Here is a 12,398-nt window from a genome sequence, read left to right as displayed (position 1 = left end):
AAAAACAAATATTACTGCAAAAAAAAATATTCTTTTAGAGAGAAATAGTCAACTTTTTCAATGGTGAAAGTGTTTGGATGAGAAAAAACAAATTTGTTGGAGAAAAATGTTATTTTCTGTAAGGAAGAAAATTCTGATTTTAAAGTCATATTTTAAAGACAAAAAGGATGAAAATTATCTTTAAAAGTTGAAAAAAATCCCCATTAAAATATTTATGGAGGGGAAAACTGATTTTTTAAATGTTATCATTCAACTAGAAAAAAACACATTTTTAATTTTAAAATTTTATGATGAAGGAAATCATTTTTGCAAGATTTTTTTTTTTGTTAAACAAGAAAATCATTATTTTATTTATTTAGTTACAAAAATTTTATTGCTATGATTCATGGAAAGTCAGATGTTTTTAGATGGAAATTTTTTTTTTTAAGTCATCACAAATTAGTTTGTATTTTGGGGGAAAAAGACATGAAAAGTCATCTTTTCCAAGATGAGGAATATTTTGACTTTGACCTGCTTTCTATGTATTTCTATTTGTTGGATATTTGCGTCTTTTATTCCCCCCAAGACGGGTTCGGCGAGGCGGCCCACCCGAAGGCGAATACGTCGGACTGCTTGGAGAACGGCAGCTTGTCCTCCTCGGTGTCCGGAGAGAGCTGCTGGATGATTTCTGGCGCCAGGTGACACAACCAGCCGCTCGGGATCCTCAGCTTGTCTTCTCTCCGGCTCCAAAAAAAAAAAAAAAAAAACAAAAAAAAACAAAACCCAAAAAAGGTCATTTTGTAGCCGCCCACCCGCCGTCGACCCGGAAATTGTTGACGAGCGAAATCACCTGCCGGCTCGCAGGACCCCCGAGATGGTGAAGAGTCCGAAATCGGTGATGACGACTTTGCCGTTGTCGTAGAAGACGTTCTTGGACTTGATGTCCTTGTGGAGGATCCCTTTGGCGTGGAGGTAGCCCATCCCCTGCGAACACGGACCGGAACCTTCAGCTCAGGTCCGGCCGGAACCCGCCCCGATCTTTATTGCCATCGGCGCCGGCGCAACGCGTGCGGACTACGCGATACGGCGGCGCACGACTGGATGTGATCTCGGCCTCGCGTTACCTTGACCATCTCTTGCGCGATCTGTCGCGTCTTGTTGACGTCCAGGGCGACCTTGACGTCACGCACCACCGAGTAGAGCGTTCGGCCTTTGCACAGGCTGCGACGGGCAGAAACGAAAGGTGAGAAGGGCAAACAAACGTGAGAGGGGGGAGGGAGGGAAAAAACAGCATTCAAATTAAAGTGAAAGGAGGAAACAAATGCCAGCGAAAGCACAAGTGCAATAAGTGGAAGAAAAGAAAAGAAAAAAAAAAAACATTTTTCCACCAAAATCCAATCATCAGCACACCACGCAGATCAAATTGAATCTCAGCCCAAAAAGTGTAATCACCAGATCCAATTCCATACATTTTCCCGTCTTTTCTAATTGTCATCAACTCCTAAAGTGGGTGACTTTCGAGTCCTTTTGCGCACGGTCGTCACGATGTGGGCGCGGCCCAACGTTGACAAGCTTTTCGCTTGCGGATTTTCGGGGGCCTCGGAGAAAAGCACAAATGAGAGGCGCCTCGACGCAACGGACGTCCGCGTGTGGCCTCCCAGCCGCGTGCAGTGAACGCAAAAAGCTCCCCTCGGGCCGCGGTGTCGTCACGGCGTATTAATAGGACGGTCTAGCACCCCCAAAGCCCCCCCCGCGCACCTGCGCACCAGAGGACCCCCTCCGGCCCCTGTGCCACGCGGGTGAGCCAAGGACCAAAAATGACCTCAAGCCAACGCTTCATGCATACTAATCAGCAGCAAAAGCCTGCAAGCCTCATAAAGTCCGTGGGACACGTGCCGGATCGTGTACGCTAACGTTGTGAGGATGACAACCTCTGCACATTTGTGCGCATCCACCGAACGTGACCCAATAGCTGCATGCCAAACACGCGGATGTGAAGCACATAAACGAGCTCAGACGACCTCACCCGCGTGACGTCACCCGAGACGCTGGACGAGCGCGGCGAGAGCTCGAGTTCGACGCCACCGGAGAACGTGGTCAACTTACGGGACGACCTACGACAGGGCCGGCCGGAGAGAGCACGTCACGGTCGTCTCCTGCAGGCTCTCAACGCCAACGGAGAGGCTTTTGGCTGCCTCGAGCCCTCGGGCGGAGTCGGCTGACAAGGAGGGACGCGAGGAAGGCGGCGGGTCCGGGCTCCTGGAATCCTCCGTGGACCGGCTGCGTGGAATTGAGCGACTCTACCTCGCTTCGGGCTCACCTTAGCCTGCTCGGATCCAGCGCCCGCCCCCCCCGAGGACCCCGACAACTACGGTCGACGCGCGGAATAGCACCCAACTCCCGTCTGATGAAGACTCCAGAGTCCACCCGCACCCCGGAGTTGCACAGGTAACCTCCGCGCAGGGCGACGGACGGCTGATCTCGCCCACCGTGGCAGCCGAGCCCACTTTGTGATGGCCAAATGTCCACACGGCGCCCCCTTGAAGACCACATACCTGGTGATGATGGCCAGGTGCGGCGGACTCATACAGGCACCCATGAAGAGGACCACGTTCTCGTGGCGCGTGTTGCGGTAGGCCATCACCTCGCGCTTGAAGGCCTTCAGCTGGTCCTCGTTGTCGCGCTCGATGTCGATGAGGCGGATGGCCACCTCGCCGTGCCAGCGGCCGTGGAAAACCTTGCCGAAGCGACCCTTGCCGATCATCTCGCCGATCTCCAGTTGCTCGAAGGGGATGTCCCACTCCTGCAGGAAAATGCTGGTCTGGCTGGCCTTACGCGGGAAGTTGCGGGCGGACAGCAGCGACAGGTTCATCTCCTCAAACTCGTCGCCCGACTCCTCGTTCTGAAATGTCACAAAAGCGGCAGTTAGCGTCATGAAAGACGCCGCAAAAATCTTCGCTTTGGCTTTCGAGCTGTCGTTTGGAGAGCGTCGATAACGTTCAGCCTCTTCAACGACTTTCACGTAATGACGTGGAATTGGGTAGCCGTGGTGATCACGTGCAGCCCCGCACAAACGTCGGAAGAAGGGAATGCCCGGAAACGCCAAAAGAAGGCAGCCGTTGTTCTTTCAAGTGGCCAATTCGACTCCGCGGCGCCTCAATAATTCTATTCAAAAATGTATCCCACGTTGCAACGTGAAATTTGGCAGACGCGTCTATCATGAATAGACCCGCAAAATGTCGTGCCGCACCCAAAAAAAAAACCAACAAAAAACGCACAAACGCATTTGGTTCCAAGTAAATATTTTAGTTGGCCCGCACCTTCTCAAACAATATTTCAAAATCCCGCCCCCAACGTCAGTGAAATTTTGCGGCGCAAGATTTGCTCGACCAGGCCGTCATGAGGAGAAGCACAAAAAAGTCTCAAGAAGCCGTGCCTGCGAAGGCAGCCATTTTGGTTCCGAGCAGCAATTTCGGGTCATTCGGGCCCTTATCGGCGTCTTTCCGAGAATTCCGCAATTCTTTTCTTTGCAACTTCAACTTCGTTCAAAACCCGAATCGTCGTTGGAGGACCGAAATGAACGCAACGTACTTTGCATTTTCTCTTGATTTGCTTTGAAATGAGACTGAAGTTGAGGCCTTGACGGATTTTTTTTTTTTTTTTTTTAAAAAAAAAAGGAGTTATGAAAAGGGAAAACAGCCAGAGGGGGCTCGGGGGAACCAAGCGGCTGATTCCTTCCGATTTGATTTGAAAGATAATGTATCGCGAGGGGCGGAAATGATCTATTTCAAGACGCCCGCCGGAATATTATTCAAGGCAATTTCCGTGGCCCTTCCCCTGAATATCTTCTCAGGGAAAGCCGTTGTCGACGCTTCTTGCCTGTGACGCACGCCTTACCTGAGGGCCTCAAATGCTTTCCACTTTTTGCAGCCATCAGACAAAAACAAGAGCATAGAAATAAACATTCAAAGGGAGATTGACTCACGTCGGAAGTCGGCTCCACTTCGATTTGGAGCAACGGGTTTCCCTCGTCGCTGGAAGCACAAACAAAAGCCGTCAAGAAACATTGTTTGCAAACTCTCAGAAACTTTTGTTTTTGGATCAGAAGCTTCCCTTCCATAAATGTTGTCAATATAACAGCCCAATTCCTCCTGTTCATTCATCCGGCTGCTGTTTTCATAAACTTTGCAATGATAATTCAAAACCACTGAAAGTTATTTCACAAGGCAACATGAAATTTGATCATGATTAGACCCCCCCCCCCACCCCCCTCCTACCTCTAAAAAAAAATAAACAATCCCCGAAGTCTCCCATTTGGCTTCGAATTGTTGCTCTGTAGCGCCATCTAGAATGGTCAGTCTACTCGGACCTGACCCATAAAAAGAATGCACAGGACGTCCGCCGTCGCAGTTTGTTTGAAGCAGACAATTTGCCCATTCGCGGGAGACCTTGGAAGCGTTTCGGCCCCCGAAGCCAGTTTCACCCGTCAACATGAAATTTCGCAGACGGCTCGATCGTGGCGAGACGTGCACAAAAGCCATGCGTGAAAAGAGCTCGGAAGGCTGCCATTTTGGCAAATGTGTCCCACCGTTGTGTCGAGGCTGAAAAGCGTCAGCTCGTCGTCCTCTTTTGTGCTTTCCTGCTTTGGTGTGTCGCCTTCTCACAGAGAGACAGAGAGAGAGAGAGAGAGGAAAAACAAAAACGCTTCATCACCGGCGCGAGAAAGATAAGGACATGATTTCGTGCGGCGCCGCTCGCCCGGCACCTCTAATGGGCGGAACCCGCTTGGGCTTGTCGGGCGGGGCTCATCACCCAACGTTAAGGGGACATGCTCAGCATAGCGCCGCATCTTCCACCCACAGAAGCACTTTGTGTGCGAGAGGACGGCTGGCCGGCAAGAATGAAGAAAAACGATACAGTAGATTGGCTCAGGAGCACCACCCTGGATTCCCGAAGCCAGTTTCACTTAGCAAGGGGAAATTTCATGTGCAGACCCGCCCAAAAAAAAAAAAAAAAAGTCTCAAGAAGCCATCGCGGATCCCCGAAACCGCGCGAGCCATGCTAGTTTCAAGCAGCCATTTTAGCCCCCGGAAGGTCTTTGGAAAAAACGAAGCCCCTGGAAGCTAATTTCACCCGTCAACCCAAAGAAATGGCAAAAGATGGCGATTTCTGTGACCGGCCGGATTATTTCGAGTGCTTGCGTTTGCGTCCGGCGGCGGCGGCAGTTAACTGGGGCCGAGGAGGGAGGGCGTTTATTATTACACCGTCGTAGATATGACAATCAGAGAGCGTTCGTGTCCCCGTGTTCCGTCTGCACGACATCAAATCCCAAAGTCACTGAGGAGATTTGAACAAGGCAGAAGATGAAGTGTGGCGTTATCGGCCATTGATGAAGCCATCGCAGCGAAGGCGAACGTCTCGTCGGCTCGGTGACGGACGGCGACGCTAATCTAATCAACGTCTGGGTCGAGAGGCATCCCGTCTCCCCGTCTCCTCGTTTTCCCCGCGATCGAAATCCGCTCGGCGTGGCCGGCGTAGCGTGAAGCCCGCGCGGCGCTAACGTCGGTGCTCGTGACCCGGCCAAAATCGCCACAATGTCAGCCACGAAAAAGGGGAAAAAACCGACTAATGAGGAGCGCCTATTGTGTGACGCCACATTTTTCACAATTATTCCCACATTGTTTTTCCTCCTGCGGAATATTTGTCATCTGATTCAAACGTTTGCAGTGTCAAACCTTTCAACTCATTGAGGAAATCCAGACCACCTTTTGCGCAATTTCACACGTTTGTGTCGTGAACGCCATTTTGAAAGGATTTCAAATCGGTGCTTTTTTTTCCCCCAACATTCGTTCACACGTTTCCGACGTCGACATTCAAATCAACACGAACAGTAATCATCTTCCGCCAAGTAATATTAAAAACAAAAAAAAACAAATCCTCCTTTCCAACTGATTCTGGAGATCTGAATTTTGCCACCTTTTCAGTGTTGCACAATTTCCCAGCAAAAGTGTCCAAACGGAGACATTTGACCTCGTCGTCCGTCAGCATTTCCCATTCCAAGCGACCCGAACAATCGACTCATTCGCGAAGCCCGACTTCCGTCTTTCTTTTTTTTTTCTTTTGGGGTGACAAAATTCCGATTGAAAGGAATGGAGATGTTTTCATTTTCCCTCCGCCTTCCACACTTCCGCATTTACTCAATTAACAAAGCTCGACTCAATTAATAAACCCTTCTTGTGAACAATTTTTGACCGTCCAAAAGCGTCCGCTATATCGTGTTTCCACATTTTCATAGAAGAACTGAATGGACCGTCCTTTGGATTAATATTTGTTAGCATTCCTACAGTATGATTAGCAGGGTTAGCGTTGAAGCAATTCTCAACGTATTCAAACCATAATTCTGCAGGCTCGAATGTACCCACTGATATTCTCCATTCTCGTGAATTCCCCTCAGAAACTGCAATAATTTTTTTGTTTTTGTTTTTCCTGCGCTCGACTCACTTGGGCTCAGACAGGACAGGATGCAGGATGACTTGCGGTGCTCTGTTGGGCGGAACCTCTGGAGTCACCACGTCTTGGGAAGTTGGGGACAAACACACACACACACACACCCCAAAAAAAGAGAGAGAGAGAGAGAGAGAGAAAATCTAATTTTAGCATCGGGATCAGCATTGATTTCAGCGGAAACAATAAGACAAGTGACAAAGTTGCCCCAACCCGTCACTCAACAAAGTAAGAAAGTCCAAACTAAAATTGCCCTCTCTCTCGTCACGCTTTGTAGCGAACGTGACGATTGAAAACAGGACCGAAGTCCAGGACAAGCAGTTGGTCCGGCTTGACCTGTTGGTTCCGTTCCAGCAAGAACCGGAAAAAATGACACCACGTCGGCGCGTCGTAAACTTCAGAAAGGACGAAATACGCTTCATCGACATCAAGAGGGATTCAACCAGCTTGAGATCATCGTTAACAACTTTCAGGAATGAGTTGCGGTTGCCGTTTCTTGAAAATCCAAAGACGCTACAAAGCTTTAAAGGAACCCGACGTCAAAGACGATTTTAGGTCTGGATCAGATGGAAGGTCGTGTTCTGGCTGTCCTTTGCGCCAAAAGAGCACAACCACCATGGCTGAAAGTTGGAGCGAAAACGGAAAGTTACCGATTCGCGCAAAGCATCTGTGCAGCGTTCTACGAAAACGACGTACGCTTTATGTGCGCACCAAATAGAATTTTCTGTGTTTAACATGATCTACGTCTTCTTTCAAAATAGACGAATCAAAATCAAAAGCCTTTGTGGTCATCATATGCTGCGCATCCAACGAAATGATGAGTGCCTCGCCACAGGGGGCAATAAAATCGACGAAACATGGAAACTCAGTCAAAGATGAACTTCAAAGACAATTTATAGCAGTGCTTTTGTTTTTGTGATTTTGGAACGTCAAAGTGGGTTAGGGTTCATTTCCATCAAATGCCAGCCAAGCGAAGGCAACTTACCTGGAAATATGAACTGCTGTTTGTATTTGAAGTAACTGGAGGCTGCGGACGGACGGACGGACGGACAGACAGACAGACAGACAAACTGCTGTTCGAACTTCCTTTGTGATTTGTTTTCCTTTGGTGTGATGGGCGCGGCCGACCGGTCAGGTTGAAGTGTTTCTGTTGCCGCGCCGACTGCGGCGACGGGTGCAGCGGCGAGGGCGGCGTGGCGCTGCTGGGCAGCGGCGGGGCGGGAGACGACGGCGTGGACGAGGTGGTGGACGACGGGTTGCTGCTGGAGTCCGGCTGGTACGGCGCCGGGATGTGATCCTGAACGAGCCAAGGGTTAGGGTTCCATATCAGAGACCAAAGTCTTCCGGGACACCAACGGACGGACGGCATTTTAGTAAACATTCACATGTCACGTGTCTGTTGTTCAATTTGGGAGTTTTTCTCATTTTGACTCATTTTTCAACGCGCCAACGGACAACACAAATTCTTCAAGTGTCTTCAATGAACATCATCTTCATGTTTTGGAAACATCAAAAACTCGGCAGTCTTCAAAGACTCACACTAATGGACCATTAAAAAAAAAACAATAATCGACCAGGTTTTTTTTTTTAACTCAATAAACCTCGTGCATTTGTGTATGATAAAGATTGAGGCTGATTTATTCTCCAATGGCTCGAATGTATGTTTGGAAAACATCACACTTAGTTTGCAAAGACCCTGACTTGCGTGTTTTCATGAAAATTGACCTCAATTCTGCCCCCAATGAACTTCGTGCGCTTGTACAAGCTATCAAAACCTGGATGTGAGCAGAAATGAAAAAGCCGTTGAGACCGAGGTCTCGTTCTCAAGGGTGATCCGGTCTTGTCTTACGAATATTCCAAAATGGAAAAACTGCAAAGGAAGCGCAGGAGCGCATGTCATCGATGTGATTTACAGATAAATGAAAGAGGAGTGGTCCTAAAATTGAACCCTGTGGGACCCCCTTAAAGACGATTAAAGCTGTGAAAAAAACATCACATTTGTTTTGTGGAAATTTCTCATTGGTCTCCGAAGCTCAAGAAGAGGAAGCAAAGGAGTTTGCCGTGGCTCATTTGGACTCTCACCTTGTTGATTTTGTTGGTTTTGGGCAGAGTCTGACTGACGTGCAGGTCGCTGTACCTGAGCGGGTTGTTGATGTCGCAGGGCACCGACTCGGTCCGCACCAGGCGAGCTACTGCGAGCGTCCGAGGAGAAGAAGAAGAAAGAAAGTAATCCTCACCACAATGAGGATAACAAAGCGCTTGTGCGGGTGTTGAAAATGAAACAAAAGGCTCCTAATGGCTTTCCGTAAATGAGGGTAAATCCTCCTTTCATCAAGCCTTCTGCCTCCAATGTGAACATTCATTATCGCGGCAGAATGAAAGCGCCCTTCATGGGAAATTGGCTTCGGGCGGATATTAATTAGCGGGTTTTTTTTTTGGTTTGGTTTTTTTTTTTTTTTTATTTACCTTGAGTCATTCCTTGGTGGTCTGTGTGGGAAAGAGAGAGAAGACAAAATGACGACGGCGTTTTCTTCGGAGGCTTTGACGGACGAGTGGAGCAGCGGGCCATTGAATTCGCAAGCGACTCATTAAGTCGACCGAATTATCTCTGTAAAGCTCACAAAAATTGGAGATGTGCTTTTTTCGGTTTAGAAAAGTGCTGATGTATGATTACCCAGAAGTGGAGCTAATGTCCCATTGACATCGTCCATTAAGAAGGCAGCGTCCCCAATTTCTGCAACGTGTCAGACGCGGAAACACTGCGAGTGCAAACGTCGGAAATCTTTGGCCCGATGGTGTGCGGATCCCGCCTCCTGCCCCCGAGACGGCCGGGTCGGGCGCTCCCGCGCGCCTTGTGAGGATGAGCAGCTCAGAAAATGGATGGACGGACATGCTTCGGTCATCTTTGGGTTAGCTGGGCAACGTACGCTTAGCTTCCTTCCAAATTGACCCCAGTAGAAAAGCAGGCGTCTCCAAATGTTTTGGTCGCCCCCCCCCCCCCCCCCGCCCCAAAAATAAATAAATAAATAAATAAATAAATAAATCGCTTCTTGTTTTTGCGCATTTTTGGAACTCCAGAAAGGCTGCTTTTGTTTTTGTTTTTTTCACCGTTGTTAGCTTGTGTTTCAGCTTCTGATCAAATGGTCAATAACCATTTTTAAAAGATAAGTAATGTCACGTGAATAGAAAAGCACATTCCTCGAGGGATTACGATTCCATCCATCCATTTTCTTAGCTGCTTATCCTCACGAGGTGCTGGAGCCTATCCCAGCCGTGGACGGGCAGGAGGCGGGGCACGCTCTCAACTGGTTGCCAGCCAATCGCAGGGCACGCGGAGACGGACGACAGCCGCCAATTCATGTTGCATCTTTTTGAAACCGGAGAAAAGCCACACGGGGATTCCAACCCCGGTCTTCAGAACTGTGAGGCCGACGCTCTACCGGCTGCGTCACCGTTCCGCCGGTTATTGTCTTAAAACGCACCCGCCCGTGTTTCGAATGCCATTCAAATAAAAGACCCCCCCCCCCCCCCGCTGCTTTTTTGTGTTGTTTTGTTTTTATTTTTTTTTTTTTTTACAACGTACGTAAAAATGCCAATAAAACCATTAAATGATGATTTTGAAAGGACAAAGCCTCCACGTCCGAGTTTTCCCAATGCCATTTTGAAGAAGACGAAGAAGAAGAAGAATGTGTGTTTTGACCTTTGAGGGCTTCTCGTCCGCCTCGCTGGATGATGAGCAGATGGCAGGGCGGCGCATCTTTGGTGCATTTGTTGTGGCACTTGAGCCTAAACATTCAAGTCAATTACGCTCAGCGGAGGACAGAAGAGCAGCGCAGCAAGCAACACACTTTGGCGAATTCGCCGCCAAGAACAACGACAAAGTCCGACGTGACTAGAAAAGCCCGTCTGGTTTCTGGACATGCTCCTTTCTTAGCTGATTTAAATGAAGACTTTTCGACATTTTGCAAGTCTGCGCGACCAAAGTCAAACCTTCCGAATAAACAATAACTAATACTATGCGAGCGTGGTTATGCTTTTCGATGGAAGTACCGGTGAAAAATTCACAGAAAAATAACAACAACAAAAATTTCAATTGTACACATTTGAAAAGGAGCCCAAAGTCCGTCTGATATTATCTTGAGCGGTCGCGTTCCGCCGAGGTTGCCCCGACTCGCGCGAGTGTCGCCGAGCAGGCCGGGAGCTTTGTTAATGGTGAAAATAGCAAAGTTGAACTCGTTCGAGTCACATCTTCACAGGGTTATTATGACTTTTTTTTTTTTTTTTTTTTTTTAAAGACATTCCCTGCATCCGCTATCAATGCAGAAAGAAGGCACATTTCTCCATTGGTAGCAATTTTTCATTCTTTCCGCAATACAGTAGTTCTTAAAAAACAAACATTTCATTCGGAGATCCAAGTATTTTTGAAAGAGGTACTTGGTGTAACGTTTTCGACACGAGCAGAGATACCTACTTGCAGTTTTTACACTTGAGTCCAAACAGCATTCCCTTCCCGCACACGATACACGTCTGCGACATCCAGTACTTGGTGGAGAATCTGCACGACAACAACAAGACGGACGGACAGGAAGTAGATCACCCTCCGCCGATTTGTTTTCTCGCCCGTCGAGGGTTGGCCTCGGTCCCGCCCGGTTGGAGGACGGACATCCGACCCGCCGCCACAGTTTTCCATTTGCCTCGCAACTTTCCCAGTAAACGTCCACACGAGGTTAAGACGAGGGAACGCGAAAACATTCCAAATTTTAGGGAAAAAAAATCGGAATTGAAGCGGCTTTATTTATTTATTTATTTAGCACCAACCTTTCAGATTTGAATTGGAGCTAAAGAGTTTTAAATTACTTTTGGTCGAATATTTTCCACGCAAATATTGGCAATTTCATTTGGGCTGCAATCGGCGAGCGACCGGTTGAGGGCGTCGCCCGCGAGCCTGGTGAGGAGAAGCGCGATGGAAATTTCCATTTGTGGTCGCAAAGAGACGCAAAATCCGTCCCCCCCCCCCCCCGGACCCGACTCGTGACGGAGCGTCGAGATTTATGACGGCCATCTTGATGAGTTGCAGCTCGTACGCTGACGTTGGTTGGCCTGCGTTGTCCATTTGAAGATAAACGATAATCCGTGGCCGTCTTCGAGCACGTCACAATATACCGACTTGGGCCGTCCTGGAAAGGTTTTTGTTGCGCCTTCAGGCCAGCAATGGAGGCCTTCCCGCCCCGCCCCGAACGCACAAACCTCCACGTTGTCGACTGCCGTCGCCCCGACGAGAGAGTTACGCAAGAGCGCCGCCCGCCACGCTTACCTGTGCTTGATGGAGTTTCCCAGATCTCGTTGGGGGACCTGCGGGGACCAGCGAGGCACTGACAGAGTGTCTGCCCACAAAAAAAAACAACACAGAACAAAGCAGGAACATGATTAGCAAAACGTTCAAAGCGGCAAATCAGACGATGGGAAATGATCCCTTTTCAGGGTGCAACAATTCATCAATAAGTAATCCGGAGGTCGCGAGCCACATCTGGCTCTTTTGGTGGTGACATACGGCTCGCGGTACTGTCCTGATTTGTGTCGCGCAGAGAAGGTTTGTCCTAGCGGGGTCGCCGACGTCCTGAGGTGCAGAAGGGTCCTAACCCTGATCGTGTCGGAACAACTGATTATGGAAACGCTTTTGACAAAGGTCACTCAAAGGAAAAAAAAATAGGACGAGTAGCGAAGTTTTTGGACAAGAATGGACAAACTTTGTGGAGATGCGTGTCGAAAGTCGCAGACGGGCAGGACGCCGAAGCGTTCGGACTCGACGTTGCCGACACAAAGACAAGATCGGACGAAGCAAGAACCGTTCACCATCGTGAATTGAATTCCGTTCACCGTGAACGGACGGAATCCTCGACGCCCGCGTGAAGCTT

At 48.8% G+C, this 12,398-nt stretch overlaps 1 protein-coding gene across 8 annotated transcripts in view; it reads right to left on the bottom strand.

Annotated features, from left to right (window-relative positions):
• Positions 1-12,398, bottom strand: part of ksr2 (kinase suppressor of ras 2) — a 44,545-nt gene that overhangs the window by 4,480 nt on the left and 27,667 nt on the right. For 3 of the 8 annotated variants that reach the window (XM_061816381.1, XM_061816384.1, XM_061816385.1), the window contains 13 exons: positions 11,798-11,867; positions 10,955-11,038; positions 10,184-10,269; positions 8,950-8,970; positions 8,566-8,675; positions 7,612-7,780; positions 7,469-7,510; positions 6,481-6,553; positions 3,965-4,013; positions 2,535-2,881; positions 1,104-1,200; positions 830-963; positions 589-712 (listed from right to left, as the gene is read on the bottom strand). In XM_061816381.1, coding sequence (XP_061672365.1) covers positions 589-712; positions 830-963; positions 1,104-1,200; positions 2,535-2,881; positions 3,965-4,013; positions 6,481-6,553; positions 7,469-7,510; positions 7,612-7,780; positions 8,566-8,675; positions 8,950-8,970; positions 10,184-10,269; positions 10,955-11,038; positions 11,798-11,867 — 1,406 coding nt within the window. Of the gene's footprint in view, positions 1-588; positions 728-829; positions 964-1,103; positions 1,201-2,534; positions 2,882-3,964; positions 4,014-6,480; positions 6,554-7,468; positions 7,511-7,611; positions 7,781-8,565; positions 8,676-8,949; positions 8,971-10,183; positions 10,270-10,954; positions 11,039-11,797; positions 11,868-12,398 lie in introns of all 8 variants that reach the window. The other 5 variants (XM_061816387.1, XM_061816386.1, XM_061816382.1 and 2 more) reach the window with 5 other exon arrangements.

Source organism: Syngnathoides biaculeatus, chromosome 4, assembly GCF_019802595.1.
Source record: "Syngnathoides biaculeatus isolate LvHL_M chromosome 4, ASM1980259v1, whole genome shotgun sequence".
Lineage (NCBI taxonomy): Eukaryota > Metazoa > Chordata > Actinopteri > Syngnathiformes > Syngnathidae > Syngnathoides > Syngnathoides biaculeatus.
This window is presented reverse-complemented; position numbering and strand designations above follow the sequence as displayed.